Source organism: Lonchura striata, chromosome 3, assembly GCF_050655825.1.
Source record: "Lonchura striata isolate lonStrDom1 chromosome 3, ASM5065582v1, whole genome shotgun sequence".
Lineage (NCBI taxonomy): Eukaryota > Metazoa > Chordata > Aves > Passeriformes > Estrildidae > Lonchura > Lonchura striata.
The window spans coordinates 32,922,455-32,937,625 of record NC_140705.1 but is presented as its reverse complement, the minus strand read 5'-3'; the positions used below and the strand labels follow the sequence as shown (position 1 = coordinate 32,937,625).

Genomic DNA, 15,171 nt, shown 5'->3' with positions numbered 1-15,171 from the left:
TAGCAAACACATTCCAATTCTAGAAGGAAGGATATTGCAGCAAAGATGTACCAATTAAGCCTCTTACTCACAGCAACAAAACAAAAAAGCTCTCCTCCCCTCTCAAGAAAAATGGACTTCCCCTTGCAGAAAGGGAAATCAGTATTAGGGACTGTTTTGCATTATGCCACTCAAGTAAAACACTGCTGCCAGCAGTTACAGCAGGTCTCCATCACACAAGTTGGTCTGGCTGTGTAAGGTTTATTGTGTTTTTCTGAAAACAGAGTCACATTCAAATAACTTCTTTGGGTTCTTCCAAAACAATAGCAAAACTAAGAGACAACATGAGCATAATGTGTTTTATTGAATAAAATTCTGTTTCTAATATTTACACAGTGAAGTCTAGATGTAACCTAGTGAAGCATGGCAATGTGCAATTTTCATTTAACATCTGGAATATCTTTAAATACATCTGAAACTACTTACTGTAACAATCACCTGCCCATCACTGATTTCATAATTAAGGAAAATTTGAACTTGCTGAAGAATAGCCAAGATGAACATTCAGGATAGCTGAGTTAAAAGAAAGGTCTGCTTTTAAATTCCAAACCCAAAAGATCTGATTAAAATGTCAAGAGTTTTGAAGGCAGCTTCTGTATTTCCCTGTTGTTCTTCTCCCTCTGCAGAAAAAGATGACAAAATAAATTATAAATCTGAAGACTGAAACTAATACCTGCACATTAAACAGACAGCACACTCCAGGGTAATCTTAGTTCTTAAATTCATAACTTCAAGGTGTATGAACTAAAACAAGTTACTATGAATTACTTACTGATTTTGTATTAAATACTATTTTACATCTTTAAAGCTGCCAGGGTAGACCCACAGAAATTAGAAATGCTGCAAATGATACCTAGAGTCAACACAACACTAATTATTGCCATTTATGATGAACTACCTTCCCCCTCCTACTCTAGAATGTTAAGCAAATGTTTTGTATTTTTTCTACTAGATATACTATCATTCTACTGTTACAGGGAAGAGGGGTCTGCTAAAGAAACTATAGTCAACACCTTTCCTGTTTACACGGATTCTTTTAAAGATAATTTCATTACTGATCTTGCATGAGTTCTCAGCAATGTCTGAATCCAAGTATAGACTTGCAGCACCCATAGTAACAGTCTAACTCATAGCTCTAGTAGAGTGATATCTTATATGTGGACTACTCACTTGTTGTAAGACATGATTCACTGACCACCTGTATGATTTTGGTCATCCAGAAGGAAAATATTATAAATCAGGAATGTTGTGTCCTACTCAAGCTGTTGGAGGTTGTTTATTCTAGTGGGTTACAGACAGCACTTATTAAGCAGGCAGTCTAGCCTGCCATATTTGTGACTTATGTATTGAAACAAACTGGCTGTTATTCTCAGGTTAAAAAGATCTTGCACAGCCTCTCATATCTCATTTATCAATCAGGGAGAGGAAGAACAGTTGTCCTGTACTCAAGCTAACCTGTATGAAGCCCTGCCAAACAGCCAGGAGTGCAAGGAAGACACAATTAATAACTAAAGTACTTCCAGGTCCCTTCCTGTTTCCCAGCACAACCAATTTCAAATGCAAGCTTGGAAAGAAAAATAAATTTAAGCCCCCTAAGATTCACTAACATCACCTAACCTCTAAGCACCAAGATTAAATTTCTCATGAAATAGTTGTGCAAAGAAGTTCAGTGTGATAACTCTGCATTTTTAGAGACTAAGTTTGTAAGAGTAACAATGGCTCTCCATGAACACACACACTCTCATGTAACCTAGCAAGGAATAGCTTTAAAATTCAGAATATGACAAGAAAACAAAATATGCAAATGTGGTAGTAAAAGCTGCAAAATATAACAGAAAAGCACTTAAGTACCTGTAATTTCTATGCTACAGTCAGCCCTCAACATATTTGCGAACAAGAGTATATTTTATAAAATTTTTAACTATTTTCTTCCATTTCATGGCTATCTTCTGTTTATTCTTTTAGGGTTTTTTCCCTCCTCAAACATACAGCCAGACACTGTTCTATTTACCCAGGAAATGTATATTCATCCAAATCTCACTTTTTTTTTATCTTTATCTGTTTTCCAACTACAGAGAGTTATCTGGAACACAGCTGCCTATCTGGAAGTTATTGCTCATATACCTAACATAGCTACAAATTTTAAGAACAGAGAAGCTGCTGAAAGATAGAGACTTTGCTCTTGCCTGTCTCGTTGGTTAGGTACACAGGACATATTAACAAACACTGTCTTTATGCAGGAAATCCATCTGTACTGACAAACTCAAGATAAGCAACTACCTGTGTGAGAGATGCTGTCAACATAGGCTGAACAAAACTAAATGTACATTAAGATAATAATACTAAATTTAGAAATTATTAACCACAGCACCCGATTTTTTTTTTACTCTTCTAGTTCTCTCTCTCCTATCCCACCGGGGGGAAATGAGAGAGGCTGTGTGGGGCTGAGTTGCCAGCTGGGGTTAAAACACAACACCAGCTTGACCATTTCTGTAACTCAAAAGCCAACCCTACAGCCCTCTTTACCACAGGGAATTCCTAGCTCCCGTGTCTCTCCAAAAGTAAGACATGAAGGGGCCCAGCCCTCCTAACATCCAGAAGGACTGACTGTGCTCAAATTCACACAAACTGTACAACCATTTCCTAGAACAACATATGAGATGGTTTGGAACACATAACTTCATCACTCCGTACCAATGGCAAGTAACAAATGTTACCATGAGTACAAAAATAAGCAAATGTAAAGCAATCCTTCCATTTCTCAAAAATGTAAGTGGGCTACCTTACAGGCAAACTCTGTGGAGTTGACAGCAGAATGGAGGTCTGTTGCAATACTGTGTCGAGTATGTAAGACCAATGCATTGCAGACAGAAAAATCAGGGAATAGTCCCCTGAAATGTGCCTTACAACAAGGCACATTAATGTTCTCTCATAGAAAAACATAGAAAAACTTTGAGCAGCTCATTTTGTGACACAAGCATCTAGCCACACCAACTATATGGTGCTATGGGCCCTAACATCTGGATGTTTTGTTAGACAAAGCAGAAAGCAGAGTTTTCTGTGTCTTGACACTGTCTTTCAGACAGCCCCTCATAAACCTGCCCCTTGATATGCTAAATCCAGGCAAATTTTTTAGCCCAGGTTTAGCGTGGACTTCCAGTGTCAAAACTGGATTGTGTGTAAATTCAATGCACTCTCAGAACCCATTTTTGCATCTCACACCTTCCTCATTTTACCATCCTATAGAGGAACACGGGGTTAACTAAGTCTCTCAACCACCAAACATTGTCAGTTTGTCTCCCTTTTCTTACAGAGGTAACAGTATTTGATCCTTTGGGTTCCCTTGAAAAGTAGCAAATCAGAGGCTATCTAGTAACTCGCCTCAATGAACAGATACCCAAACCAATTCTCCTTAGGTAAGATACCCTTTGTTACAGAGGTGCCAAACAAAAAAAGAAAATAAATCTTGAGTTTACTTCAACCCAGATCAAAGGCAAGGGGAATTGTAATAAAAAAGAGAGCACTGATTACATATTTTACAAAAAAGATGACAGGCCAGAAAACAGCTTTACTTTTAATTCCAAGGAAATGAGGTGCATTAAGAACCGCATCACCAGCTAGGCAAGGGAGAGGATTGTCCTGCTCTGCACTGGGGTGGCTTTGCCTCAAGTTCCATGTGCAGGTTTTGGCACCATAATGTAAGAAAGACATCAAACTATTAGAAAGTTTCCAAACGAAGGCAACAAAGATGGTGAAGGGCCTTGAGGGGAAGCTGTGTGAGCAGCAGCTGAGGGCACTGGGTCTGTTCAGCCTCGAGGAGACTGAGGGGAGACCTCACTGCAGTTACAACTTCCACAAGAGGGGAAGAGAAGGGACAGGCACTGATCTCTTCACTGTCATGATAAGGCATGACTAAAGGACACAGCATGAAGCTGAGACAGGGAAGGTTTACATTGGATATCAGGAAAAGCTTCTGTTCTTCACCCAGAGGGTGGCTGGGCATTGGGACAGGCTCCTTAGAGAAGTGATCACAGTACCAAGCCTGACAGAATTCAAGAAGTATTTGGACAACAATCTCAGGCACGTAATGGGACTCTTGTCTTCCACAGGGCTAAGAGTTAGACCCAATGATCCTAATGGCTCCTTTCCAGTTCAGAATATTCTGTGATTCTATGAAATGTTCTGGCATGTCAGTAACAAGTGATTTTTGATAAAAGTAGAACTGCATTATTTTTTGGAGACATTGCATCACTAGTAGCAATCCGATTTCTCATAAAGAAACTCCGCTATGTGCTATTGAGGGAATCAGAGTGGAGTGTCAAAAAAGTCTCCTGAAAGTAACTGTGCATATAAAGGAAATAAACATTATGGTATTGGTAACCTTCTATCCATGGTTCTAAATTTAATTCAGAGTTTAATTTAGAACAGAGAGAAGATGGTGCTCCTAATATAAGGCCCATCTTGGCCCTCCTGTCTTTGGTGTCAACAGCTAAAAATCCCTTGCCTGTCCATTACAGATTCTATTGTTTTCTTCTTTTTATTTTCCACGTTCAAGATTCATCAAGACTGTATCTCAAAAACTAGGTTACTTTGTTCAGTTAAAGGAAGCACAGAATACATTGTGTTAACACATTTTCTGTGGTCATTATACAACTGTGGTCATTAAACTTTGGTCATTATACACCAGAAGTTCTCCCACAGCACAATTCTAAATCCCCATCAGCCCAACCCACAGTCAAATGTTACTTAGTATAATATTATAATGGAACAAAAGATGTTACAGACTTTGAGTAACAGATGCAGAAATATGTATTACTTCAGTCTTTGTGCTCTGCAAATAGAAATCATCAAGCATGATCCAATTACATTGAAGACCATAAACAAAAATTATTTTTATAATAAATATTAAATAGTAGTACTTCAACAGAACTGTAAGACACTACAGATGCTTCATGTATTTCCAATGGTTTGGAAAAATATGGTTTGTATGTTTACAATACAGAGCCAATATTCAGAGTAAATTGGGCGTTATTTGTATGTTGCAGGATTACAGGCCACGCTGAAGAGTGAAAAATCTTAAAATATAACACTGTGGTTTGACTATAAAGTAACTCTTGAGCATTCTAATAGAGATGAAAATATAATCTCTGCATAAGCATTCCTTTCACCCCTTACTTTATACTCTTTTCCCTTCTCAGGATACAAGACACCTAATTTTCAAATTGATTAAAAACTGATTTCACTAATTTTAAACACTGATTTCAATAGCAGTACTCAAAAATATTCAGACACCTTTAAGACTGAAGGCCCAAAGCTGTAAGATGCAATTCTTATTATAAATAATTAAATAAACTAGTAAACCAAATAAATAATTTAATAATAAATAAATAAATTAAATAAAGAAGTAGTACTATAGGCCCAAACCTTGTAGTAATCCTGTCAGAACCCTTGCAGGTACCCTGTCAGTACAAGTTGTTATTTCTCACCTGTACTACTGCTCAGTAGTTAATCATTCTTCTAAGAGCATCATAGCATTTCCACTTGTCTGGGATGTAGAAAGGCTCAAAGATGTGAGGGAAGGGAGTGTCATAGCCACATACTCTTGCAATAGGAGCTTCCAAATTCAAAAAGCATTCTTCCTGTTCACAAAAATACAGAATAAATGTTAGTGAGGACATTCTTCTCAGGAGTCTTGCATCACAAATTGGGGTCATATGAACTTTGCTAGACTGACTGTCCTGGAAACTCAAAAAATTCTATTTATATCACTGAATAAGTAGTCATAACCAGAATAGTGCTTCCTCTTGCACAAAGGTCCTTATTAAAAATACAAATTGCATTAATGTTATTTTCATTCTCTGCATGTGTGCTGCATTAAATCATAGGCAGATTATATTTAATACATCTGCTATACATTCAAACAACTGCTGCCAGGAAGCAAATATTTTAGGAGCAAAGGAGTAAGAGTCTCTTTCCTGTGTCACTTTTAAACATATATAAAAAATTATATAATCTAAGAGTGCATATTGTTTGTTGGATAAAGGAATATCATATTAAAACTTCTTTGAATTCTTAGATTATTAAGACTCTGTCTAAGCATTAAGCAGTTAGGAAAAGTAAGTGGATTTGCCTATCTCCAACCTTTGAGTCAAATCCATGCTCTACTCAACTTCCACACAATTTGTGTTCTACTTGGAGATCAGATTTGATAAGGACCCTGAGAGTTTCATTACTTGACCCAGAATGGCACAAAATATTACACATGCCACATTAATTTGAAAGTAACCTGTAAATATGTAACATTATCAGCCTTAATAACCAAATAAATAGTGGGTTTTCCGTTTTATTATTCTCAAGTACCAGAATGATGGCATGGACCACAAAAATCTGCAAGAAGTGGATATAGAAATAACTTAGCCAGACCAAACTCATGTTAAAGCTAATCATCAGCTCCCTTTTCTCCCTGTATCTTTAGCAGAGGTATTTGCTTTCCAAAACAGACAAATGAAGTGATAAAACATGTCTCCTCCTGGTCTCTCCTTTATGGAGTGCAGCAACTGAGAAATCCTGGCCAACTTCCCCTGTACTTGGCTCAGCAAAATGGAAGATGAAGTATTATCTACCAGTTCTTTCCCGCCAGGCCCACAGGGAAAATAGTTAAAAAGCTTTTCTACAAATGCTTTAACAAAAACTTAAAATGCTTTTCTAAAAAAGAGTGCCAAGGATTTTTTCAGACTGATGAACTGTCTTGAATGCATGTTGCCTTGCAGTCCATGGCAGCCTCACACTACTTACTGTGCTTTCTATACATCACAATCTTTGGCAGTATAGAACATACTGGTAACACACTGAGAGCACAACCCTTCACTCCAGCATCATGAAGTGGGTTTTTGTGAACAATGAAACAAAGTAAAAAGTCCAAGAAGTTGTGTGACTGCACACAGCATCAATTGAATTTAATAGCCCATTAATTCACCCAGAATACTTCATAGTCAGAGTAGGTCTGAGGTAAAAGATATAAGCAAACAAAGTAAATATTTTTGAGCTCCATTTCCAGGCACTATTTCTTTGCAAAGCAAAAATTTCAAACTAACAAAATCCTGTTAAGCAGACTGTAATAAATCCTTTATCTGTCCATGAGGTAGATGATGATGCCCTACTCTGACTGGCTGGCAAGGGTAATTTTGATACTAAACAGACCTTGATTCCCATCTTGTAACTAACCAATAAGACAAAGCAATAGATTTTGGACCATCCCAAAACTGACTGCCCAATGCACCTGTCAGTTGCATTACAACAAAGCATGGAAGTATATTCTAGACCCACATCCTCCCAGTCCCACAGTGCTGTTTTCAAGTATCTAACACAGACCACTATCTAGAAGACAGACTGTTTACACAAACTGATATCTCTCCAGGAAAGACATTAGGAAAAAAATTTAAAGTTAAATGGTTTTGAAAGTAAAGTAGTCAGCATGGGATTTCTGATTCAGTGTAAATGTTTAGTTTTGAAAACATGTATGAAAAAGTCATACTCTATTAGCGGGATAGCCATAACTTTCAACATTCAATAAAGTAAAAAATTATTATTTTGTTAGAAAATTGTTTACAAATCCACAGCTATAGTTATTAGTTCAACCTATCTACATTTTTCTTAATGTAAAAAAAAGTCCAACAAAACATTAAATTGCTGTTCTTGCCTTGCTTCCTAACTGCAGAGACCAAATTCTGGCCTCAGTTATTCAATATGACCTTTGCCAATTTTCCTTCATTTGCCTGATTTTCACTCAAAGCTTTCTGGAAAATATATTATTATATTAGAATATAAAGGCCTATAATTGGTCACACAGTTCTGTTTCAACATTTGATGCTTAATATACTCTTATTAAGACTTTTCAAAACAACTTAAGAGCACAGGTCCCAGTAAAAATCTGGTATTGAAATTCACAGCAGTCAAATGCAACACTTGAAATCAATCACATGCCTTGATTTTTAGAATAGGAGCTAAAACCAAGGACTTGCTGGATGTTGCATAATTGTATGTTGAAATGGATCCTCCAGTATGTGGTACACTCAATCTATTTCCCCAGATCACAGTATCCTAGTATGCTAATATAGAAAACCTTATGCAAGTTTATTTTAGCTCTATTTAAAAGTACACTTTTATCAGATTCAAGTACTCATTGCTAAATCAGGGTTCTGAGTTAAAAACTCTTAAAAATCTTTAAGTGAGAACTGCAGACATTTACAGAGATATACAGTTGTACAGAAAGGATAAAATAAAAAATCCAGTTCATTATTGGGCATTACTACAAGAAAATATTACTCATCCATCTGCAATGTATGGAAAAATAAAGCAAGCTCATCTGCTGTTTGGAGGAAGTGCTTTCAGGCATCTGGTCAAGAAGAACATAGTTAAAAGAATTTTTTTGCTCTAGTCTGTCCTTCATCTGAAGGGAATCTCTACAATTCCACAGTCACAGTAAACAGACCTTCAAATGCAAACACTTTGGTAAGTAAGTACTGGTAAATGAGACTATTTAATGCATATCTAGCAAATCAGACAAATTCAAACTCAGTCTTTGCCCCATTATAGTCTTAATTACTTTATTTCTATAGTTTTTGGATCTATTTCGTTTTTCCCCTATAGCTGGCATGGATTAAAATTCATAAAGAGGATTTTTTTAAAAAATTTTTATTTCTATTGTGTGTAGAATACTTCCTAAGTGAGAAAGCTTTCCTGTAAAAATAAATTATTTCTGCAACATTTTATGTCCTCAGAGTCTCTCCCACATTATTTTTGTTTTGCAACACTACAAGTATACTGCAAGAAATAACAGCTACTAGAATGCCAGATGGCTATTACATGAGACCACTGATTTTACAACTCCTTTTTCAGTACAGGAATTTACTTTCTGAAGGGTGATAAAAAGTTTATATTAAAGGCTAATATGAATACAAAGAGTTAGATAGAACTCTTGATGTTTATTTTGGTATTACAGTTATTATAATAAAAAGAAGACTAAGCATAAAGTGCATTACACAAGGCAAATGGTAGGAACATGTTTCATGCAGGAATACACATTTTTTGGCTGACAATAACAACAAAATTTAGACTCAATTCATTTGCAAATGACTCGCACATTGCAAAGCTTTAATTAAATTTTGGTTTGTTCTGTCAATTAGAATTCTGAATTTTGCCATCTCATCTACAGATTTGAAAATTTTAAAAACCACATATTTAATTAAAGAACTTTTCAGACAGAAAACTTACTGCATCAGAGTTTCACTTCCTATTCTGGATTTTTATTCAGATGTATTTATGCTGTTGTCATAAACTAAAGTGTGGGGCTTAAACAGTTAAGAAAATTTATTTCAGATCACTTTTTTTGTGATTGTTACATCTATATTATCTATTACTTCCACATACAGATTTTCAACTGTAAATTACCTATTATCGTAAAAATAAGATCAATCCTACTATAGCTTAATAATGAATATGGAAATCTCATTTACAATAAAATCTGTTCTTCAACTCAGACCTTAGATTTTCAAAAGAAGCTTTCCAAAGATGTTGTCAATCAAACCTCATTTTATAAAATGTGGATTTCATGCACTAAAGCTGACACTAAATAAAGACTAAACATCTTTTTCCCTGGTTTCTGCTTAAAAATAATGTCTTTTTTAAAAAATGTACTTTCTATAACAGAAAAGTCAAGCGTCTTCAGTTGTCATATGTTTCTTGATCACAGTACAGTACTTTACAGCTGCAAGCACCAAATGCTACACATTTTAAACACGATTTGTTTTAACAAATATAAGTCACATTCCTATGAACAGTCACTTCTATGAGCTACGTAAGTACTATACAATGCACACACAAGATATTTTCAAGTTGAGATATGAGTAGTGATCTATATATGCTTTCTTTAGAGGAACTTTTTTTTCCAACAGCCTAGCCATTTTTGTCCTAAAGTACTTTTATAAATCTTTTCCTGATAGTTACAGCCATGACACAATTTTTCCTCAGAGAACTCTGCAGATGTACGTTTTAAACTTTTAACTTCTGTCAAATATTTTTCTCCTTTTCAAATCAATTTAAGACTATATATTTATAACTTAGCACAGATTAATAATGATCCGTTTTATTTGTTACCGATTCTTTGAATTTATGGAATTAATATCTTGTCAAATACAGAAAAATAGTTAGCTGCTAAAATTATTTATTTTGTAATTTCCAAAAGAGACGATACTTTTACTTACAAAATACTTCAGTACTTATAAAAAAAAGAAAAATTTAGGGGGGAAAAAAGTCTGTTCTGTGTAATTCATTGCCTTGTTACTATTAAAAAGCAATTAACTGCAAATATTGTCTTTGCAGTAATAAATCACATACAACAGTACTTATAGAAAAAGTAAAATTTATTCTATAAAAGATAAAATATTATAACATAAAATGAACACTTCATACACCAGCTTGAAGAGTGCTTTCAAATTTCATTTCAGCCAACTTCAAAAATGAATGGAACAATCTTTAATAACCCAATACACAACTGGCATGGTCTGTTAAATTTTCCTTATCAGGGTAGCAACAGAACCACTCCAACAAACACTGACAGCATGAACATTAACTAGAAGCTGTTTGAAATAGAGACTTGGTCAGTAGCTGAGTTGTCCTGGTGGCAGAACTGCACAAAGAAATCAGCACTGCATTCCCAAGGTATTTACAATATCAAACAAAAAAAACCCCACTAACCAAACAAACCCAAAACTTTATTTATGTCAAATAATTATCTTTTTAACAAGGAGGAAAATGAATAAAAAGTAAATTTTATTTCTTCACAACTTATCTTGTTTTAAGCAAAAAAGGCAAAGAATTTTTATGAAAATATTACATCACTTAAATTTATTCGGGTAGAATCTAGGACTAGAATTGAAATATATTCAATTCAGAAGAAGAAACAGACAGGAATTAAGGTCTTCCTAATAAATGTATAATCTGCATTGTTTGGGGTATGAGTTACAGCAGCCACAAAATTCTTCTCCACAAAATAAAGGGGACAAGACAGATACCCTCAAGAGGATGTGGAATGACTTCCAGGTTATGGATTATGCTACTTTAAGTGAACCATAAAAATGTCTTTTGGCAAGTCAGGTTTTTGATAATTAATTGCAATCTGCTAGATGTGCACTTCCCACCTTTTTGCTACAAATACTAGAAATACTATTTTTTCCCAGGCAATTATGTTAGATATGCATAATATGTCAATATTATTCTAACAGAAGCTGTTCCTCTATATAGCAGCAAACCACCTTACAGCAAAGTCACTACAAATTATGTTATTCTATAGGATATTCCAAGTTTCCTGTGCACTTTTGTAAGTGGCAATTAGAAATATTTGCAGCAGGACCCACATATTTTCTAAAAGCATGCCCAAAACCCTAGAGCTAGAATGATTTCCCAGGCCCATAAGTATCTGAACATACTTGTTTTATTTAGCTACTTGGCATTACTAACTGATCTGTTCAGTAAATGATCCTGCAAACTGCTACACGTACAATAACATGGCTGAATAGTCCAAGGGAAATCAACAGAGCTGAAGTGCCTGCATAAAATTATTCTTACGTGAAAATGTTTGCAGATCACAGGTCATTTTTCTGCATGAATGAGCAGTTGTTCTGCACAACAAACATTTGTTAAGCTTTTCAGTAAAGATTAACCCAACTCTAATTACTTCCTACCTTTTAATAACAAAGCTAGAAATATGCTACCAATGTAATCAAGCCTTATACTTTTCAATCATCATTTATCACCTACCATTCTAATTACTTATATAAGTATTTTGTAAAAACATCTACTGGTTAAGCTCAGCATGCCAAAAGTGACTGGAAGGATTTGCTCCTATGAGTTTTAAAAGTCAGTGAGCGGTATTTTTATTTTTACAGCTGTTGAGGCAGCTGAGAGATTCTTCCAAAGACAGCCTTGTCAGTCTATGCATCTGGCACAGTAAAATACTCGTAGAAGTATTTCGCTCAACACGCACTAATGAACTTCAAAGGAAATGCAATTTCAGCTGCTGTTACTAAACAATTTAAACCAGCACATTTCCCTTTGTATATCAAAGCATTTGCATTTTGGGACTGTGCAGTGAGAATGATGTTGTCACTGTGACTGTCACCAAATCCTTCCCCGGGGCAAACCTACAGCTTGGCCAGGCAGCCAGGGAGACACAAGTACAAAAGAACTATCCTGTCCTCCCATATAAAGGTTAGGGCTTACCTAATATCTTTCTAGATTTTTTACATGATCACTTTCGCCAAACAGGCTCAGAGTGGAGGAGATTATTAAATCACTTTACACAAAGATGTAAGGAATTTCATGGTGTATTATTTAAAACAAGCTATAATTTTACTTATAAATTTAGTTTATCAGAAGCCACTTAATGGCTCAAGCCCTCAGGTAGAAGAATTCTAGTGAAAAGCTTCAAGAGAAAAATAAATATTCTCTCATATAAAGGCAAAATTAACAGTTAAGAAATCTGACTGGTAAGAACAGACATAATTTTATCCTACAGAAACAGTTTAAAAAGTTGGAGGAAAATATAATGAGGTTTTAATATAAAAGGTTATGCAAAAAAGTATTCAGAAACACTAAAATAATTATATTGGAGACTGAGCTTTTGGGTACAGGCTAACCTAAATGAAATAGGTATTTCACCCAAATTCTTAGACTAATTAGCTTTTCTTCTTTCCTAGAGAGATGCAATTTTTTATAGTTTTGATCATTCTACACATAATTTCCTAAATTACTATTCAAACAGGCTACATTGATATTCCAGTGTAATGAAAAACTGCCAACAAAACAAACAAAAACAAGTCCTATAAGAAAATAAGAAATGAATACTTCATTAATTTTTGCAGCTATAGTAAATGCAACTCTGTTACAAAAGACCAATAAATGGGCTGCAAATGAAATACTTTTATTTTAAAATGTTTAATAAGACCATAAACAGCTCACATTACATCTCTTAATTTAAAAAATGATCCAAAAATGAAGAAGAAGAATAACACATTTCAGAGGCTATGAAATTTTGAGTTTCTTTTATGCCAGAACAAACAGTTCAAAATTATTGCCCTGATTTTGAAGAGTCGATGAAATGCATGTATAAAAACAAATGTGTGGGACCTGCAACATATTCAGCAATATTACACACAGAAACACGGATAAAAGAATTAAGTATTTTTATACAAGAGAGAAACATAACAGTGGATGTCAAATGTACATTTTAGGAGTCTCACTGAAGTTTTCATTGAATTAGACACAAATATTTAACTTGGTCTATGTTTTAGATCATTTAAATAAATTTCATACTTAAAATGGTTATGCAAACTTTACTTTTATACTAAATCATTCCCACAAATTTAATTTTCACCCCACTAATGAACTTACTTTTAAGTCAAAACTATAAATCTTTTATATAACCTAACCTATGTCTTCCACCAATGTTATCAATTATACAGTGACATTTCTTAATGAGGAAACAAAGTAAAATACCTACACAGCTGCCTTTAGTGACTGTGAAGCACCTCTCATAATTTTCTTCTTTTCCATTTCAGTTCGCACTCAACATAAAATTGTCATGAATGAAATACAAAAATAAGCTATTGGTAATACTGCAAAAGGAAAATTGCAATAGAGTTCAAATTGAGATTTTCTTTTCCACCTATCTGCTAAACAGTAGAAAAAGCAGTGTTTCCCTCATGTAAGTAATTGACAGAAATTCTCAACTTATTCACTAACTAAAAATTTTGGAGATCTCAATCTGTCAGAATATCATAAATATAAAACAGAACTATAGTACAAATGGACATTGATTTACTAATTGCAAGGCCTGATTTTATTAAGCTAATTATTAAACAGCAATCCTAATTTACATCTGCCTGAAAAAAAAACTCCATCATTATTATAATAATGCAGGATTGTTTGAAAATTAGTGTTCCCTATGTCAGATTTTTTTTCCAGATTTTAACATAGCCCTTGATATTGGGTTTCTGGTTTCATCCAGTATCCAGTACTGTGATTGTACAGCAGCATCAACTCTAGCCTCCTGCAATCACAGAGACTGTGATACATGACAGGCAACAGGAAGCATAAAGGGAGAACCCAAAACGTAGAATTCTGTGAAAGTCTGAGATTTTTATTTCCTTTCCTAGTGACCAAACTCACCACTGCTTGAGTCATGTTTCCTCTCACCTAAAGCCACTACTGATGTCAGAAGTAAGGGATTAGGTGCACTTACACTGATGTGCTCTCCCAGCTGGGCAACCACAAAATCAAAGCACATTTTAAGCAACAGCTTTCCAGTCATGGAAATTTCTGTGCCCACCAGACCATACGCCTGATTTCCTCTCAACAAATGAGACCACCAGGCCATGCACAGCTGAAACTGGGGCTTTTTTCCCCAAAATTCTGATGAAAAGTAAGGATACAAAACTTGGCAAGGTCTCAGAACTGAAGTTCTGTCTCTGCCATTACAGAAGGCCACATTTTCTATCACAAATTGAGTGTATTGTACTCTGTTGAGGTGATAATGCTGTAGCATGGTTATTGGCTGTTTTAGCCACACTCCTTCTGTATGACATTTGAAACTTTTTCTAATTTCAAGCTATTCATTTCAGATTCATTCATATATCGTTTTACCCCAGTATTACTTTAGCAAACATTTTTCTCCTAGTTACCTTTGTTAACTTTTCCAGTAAAATTATAAACAGGACTTACATGCCTTTAGTCTTCCTTTTGAGTGGGAAGAAGGCAGGCACTGTTAAGCTATTTTCATAGAGCAAGCTCTCCACAGTTTCTGATGAGCCTAACACCTCCTGACTTATGTCATCTGGTTTCAATTTTTTTTAAAAAAAAACTACTTCCCCACACCACTGTCTTCTACAACAAAGTCCTTACGATTTCTACCATAAGGGCCTCTCCAAACACACTTTTATTTTTATCCAGCTGAGCTGAAGCCAACTGATACAGCAGCTCTTCCTCTTTTGCCAAACAAATAATTTATAAGCTTATGCTTAAAAAGTTATTAGTTCCTAACTATATTGAAACTCTGCTTCTGAAACCCTCAATATC

The 15,171-nt window shown here is 35.0% G+C and overlaps 1 protein-coding gene across 1 annotated transcript in view; it reads right to left on the bottom strand.

Moving 5' to 3' along the window:
* Positions 1–220: 220 nt before the first annotated feature.
* The window catches only part of BCKDHB (branched chain keto acid dehydrogenase E1 subunit beta), a 108,683-nt gene continuing 93,732 nt past the window's right edge, over positions 221–15,171 (bottom strand). Inside the window, exons 10-11 of the mRNA XM_021541604.4 lie at positions 5,526–5,678; positions 221–659 (exon numbers count right to left, since the gene is read on the bottom strand). Of these exons, the coding sequence (XP_021397279.2) occupies positions 5,538–5,678 (141 nt within the window). The 3' untranslated portion in view covers positions 221–659; positions 5,526–5,537. The remainder of the gene's footprint in view (positions 660–5,525; positions 5,679–15,171) is intronic.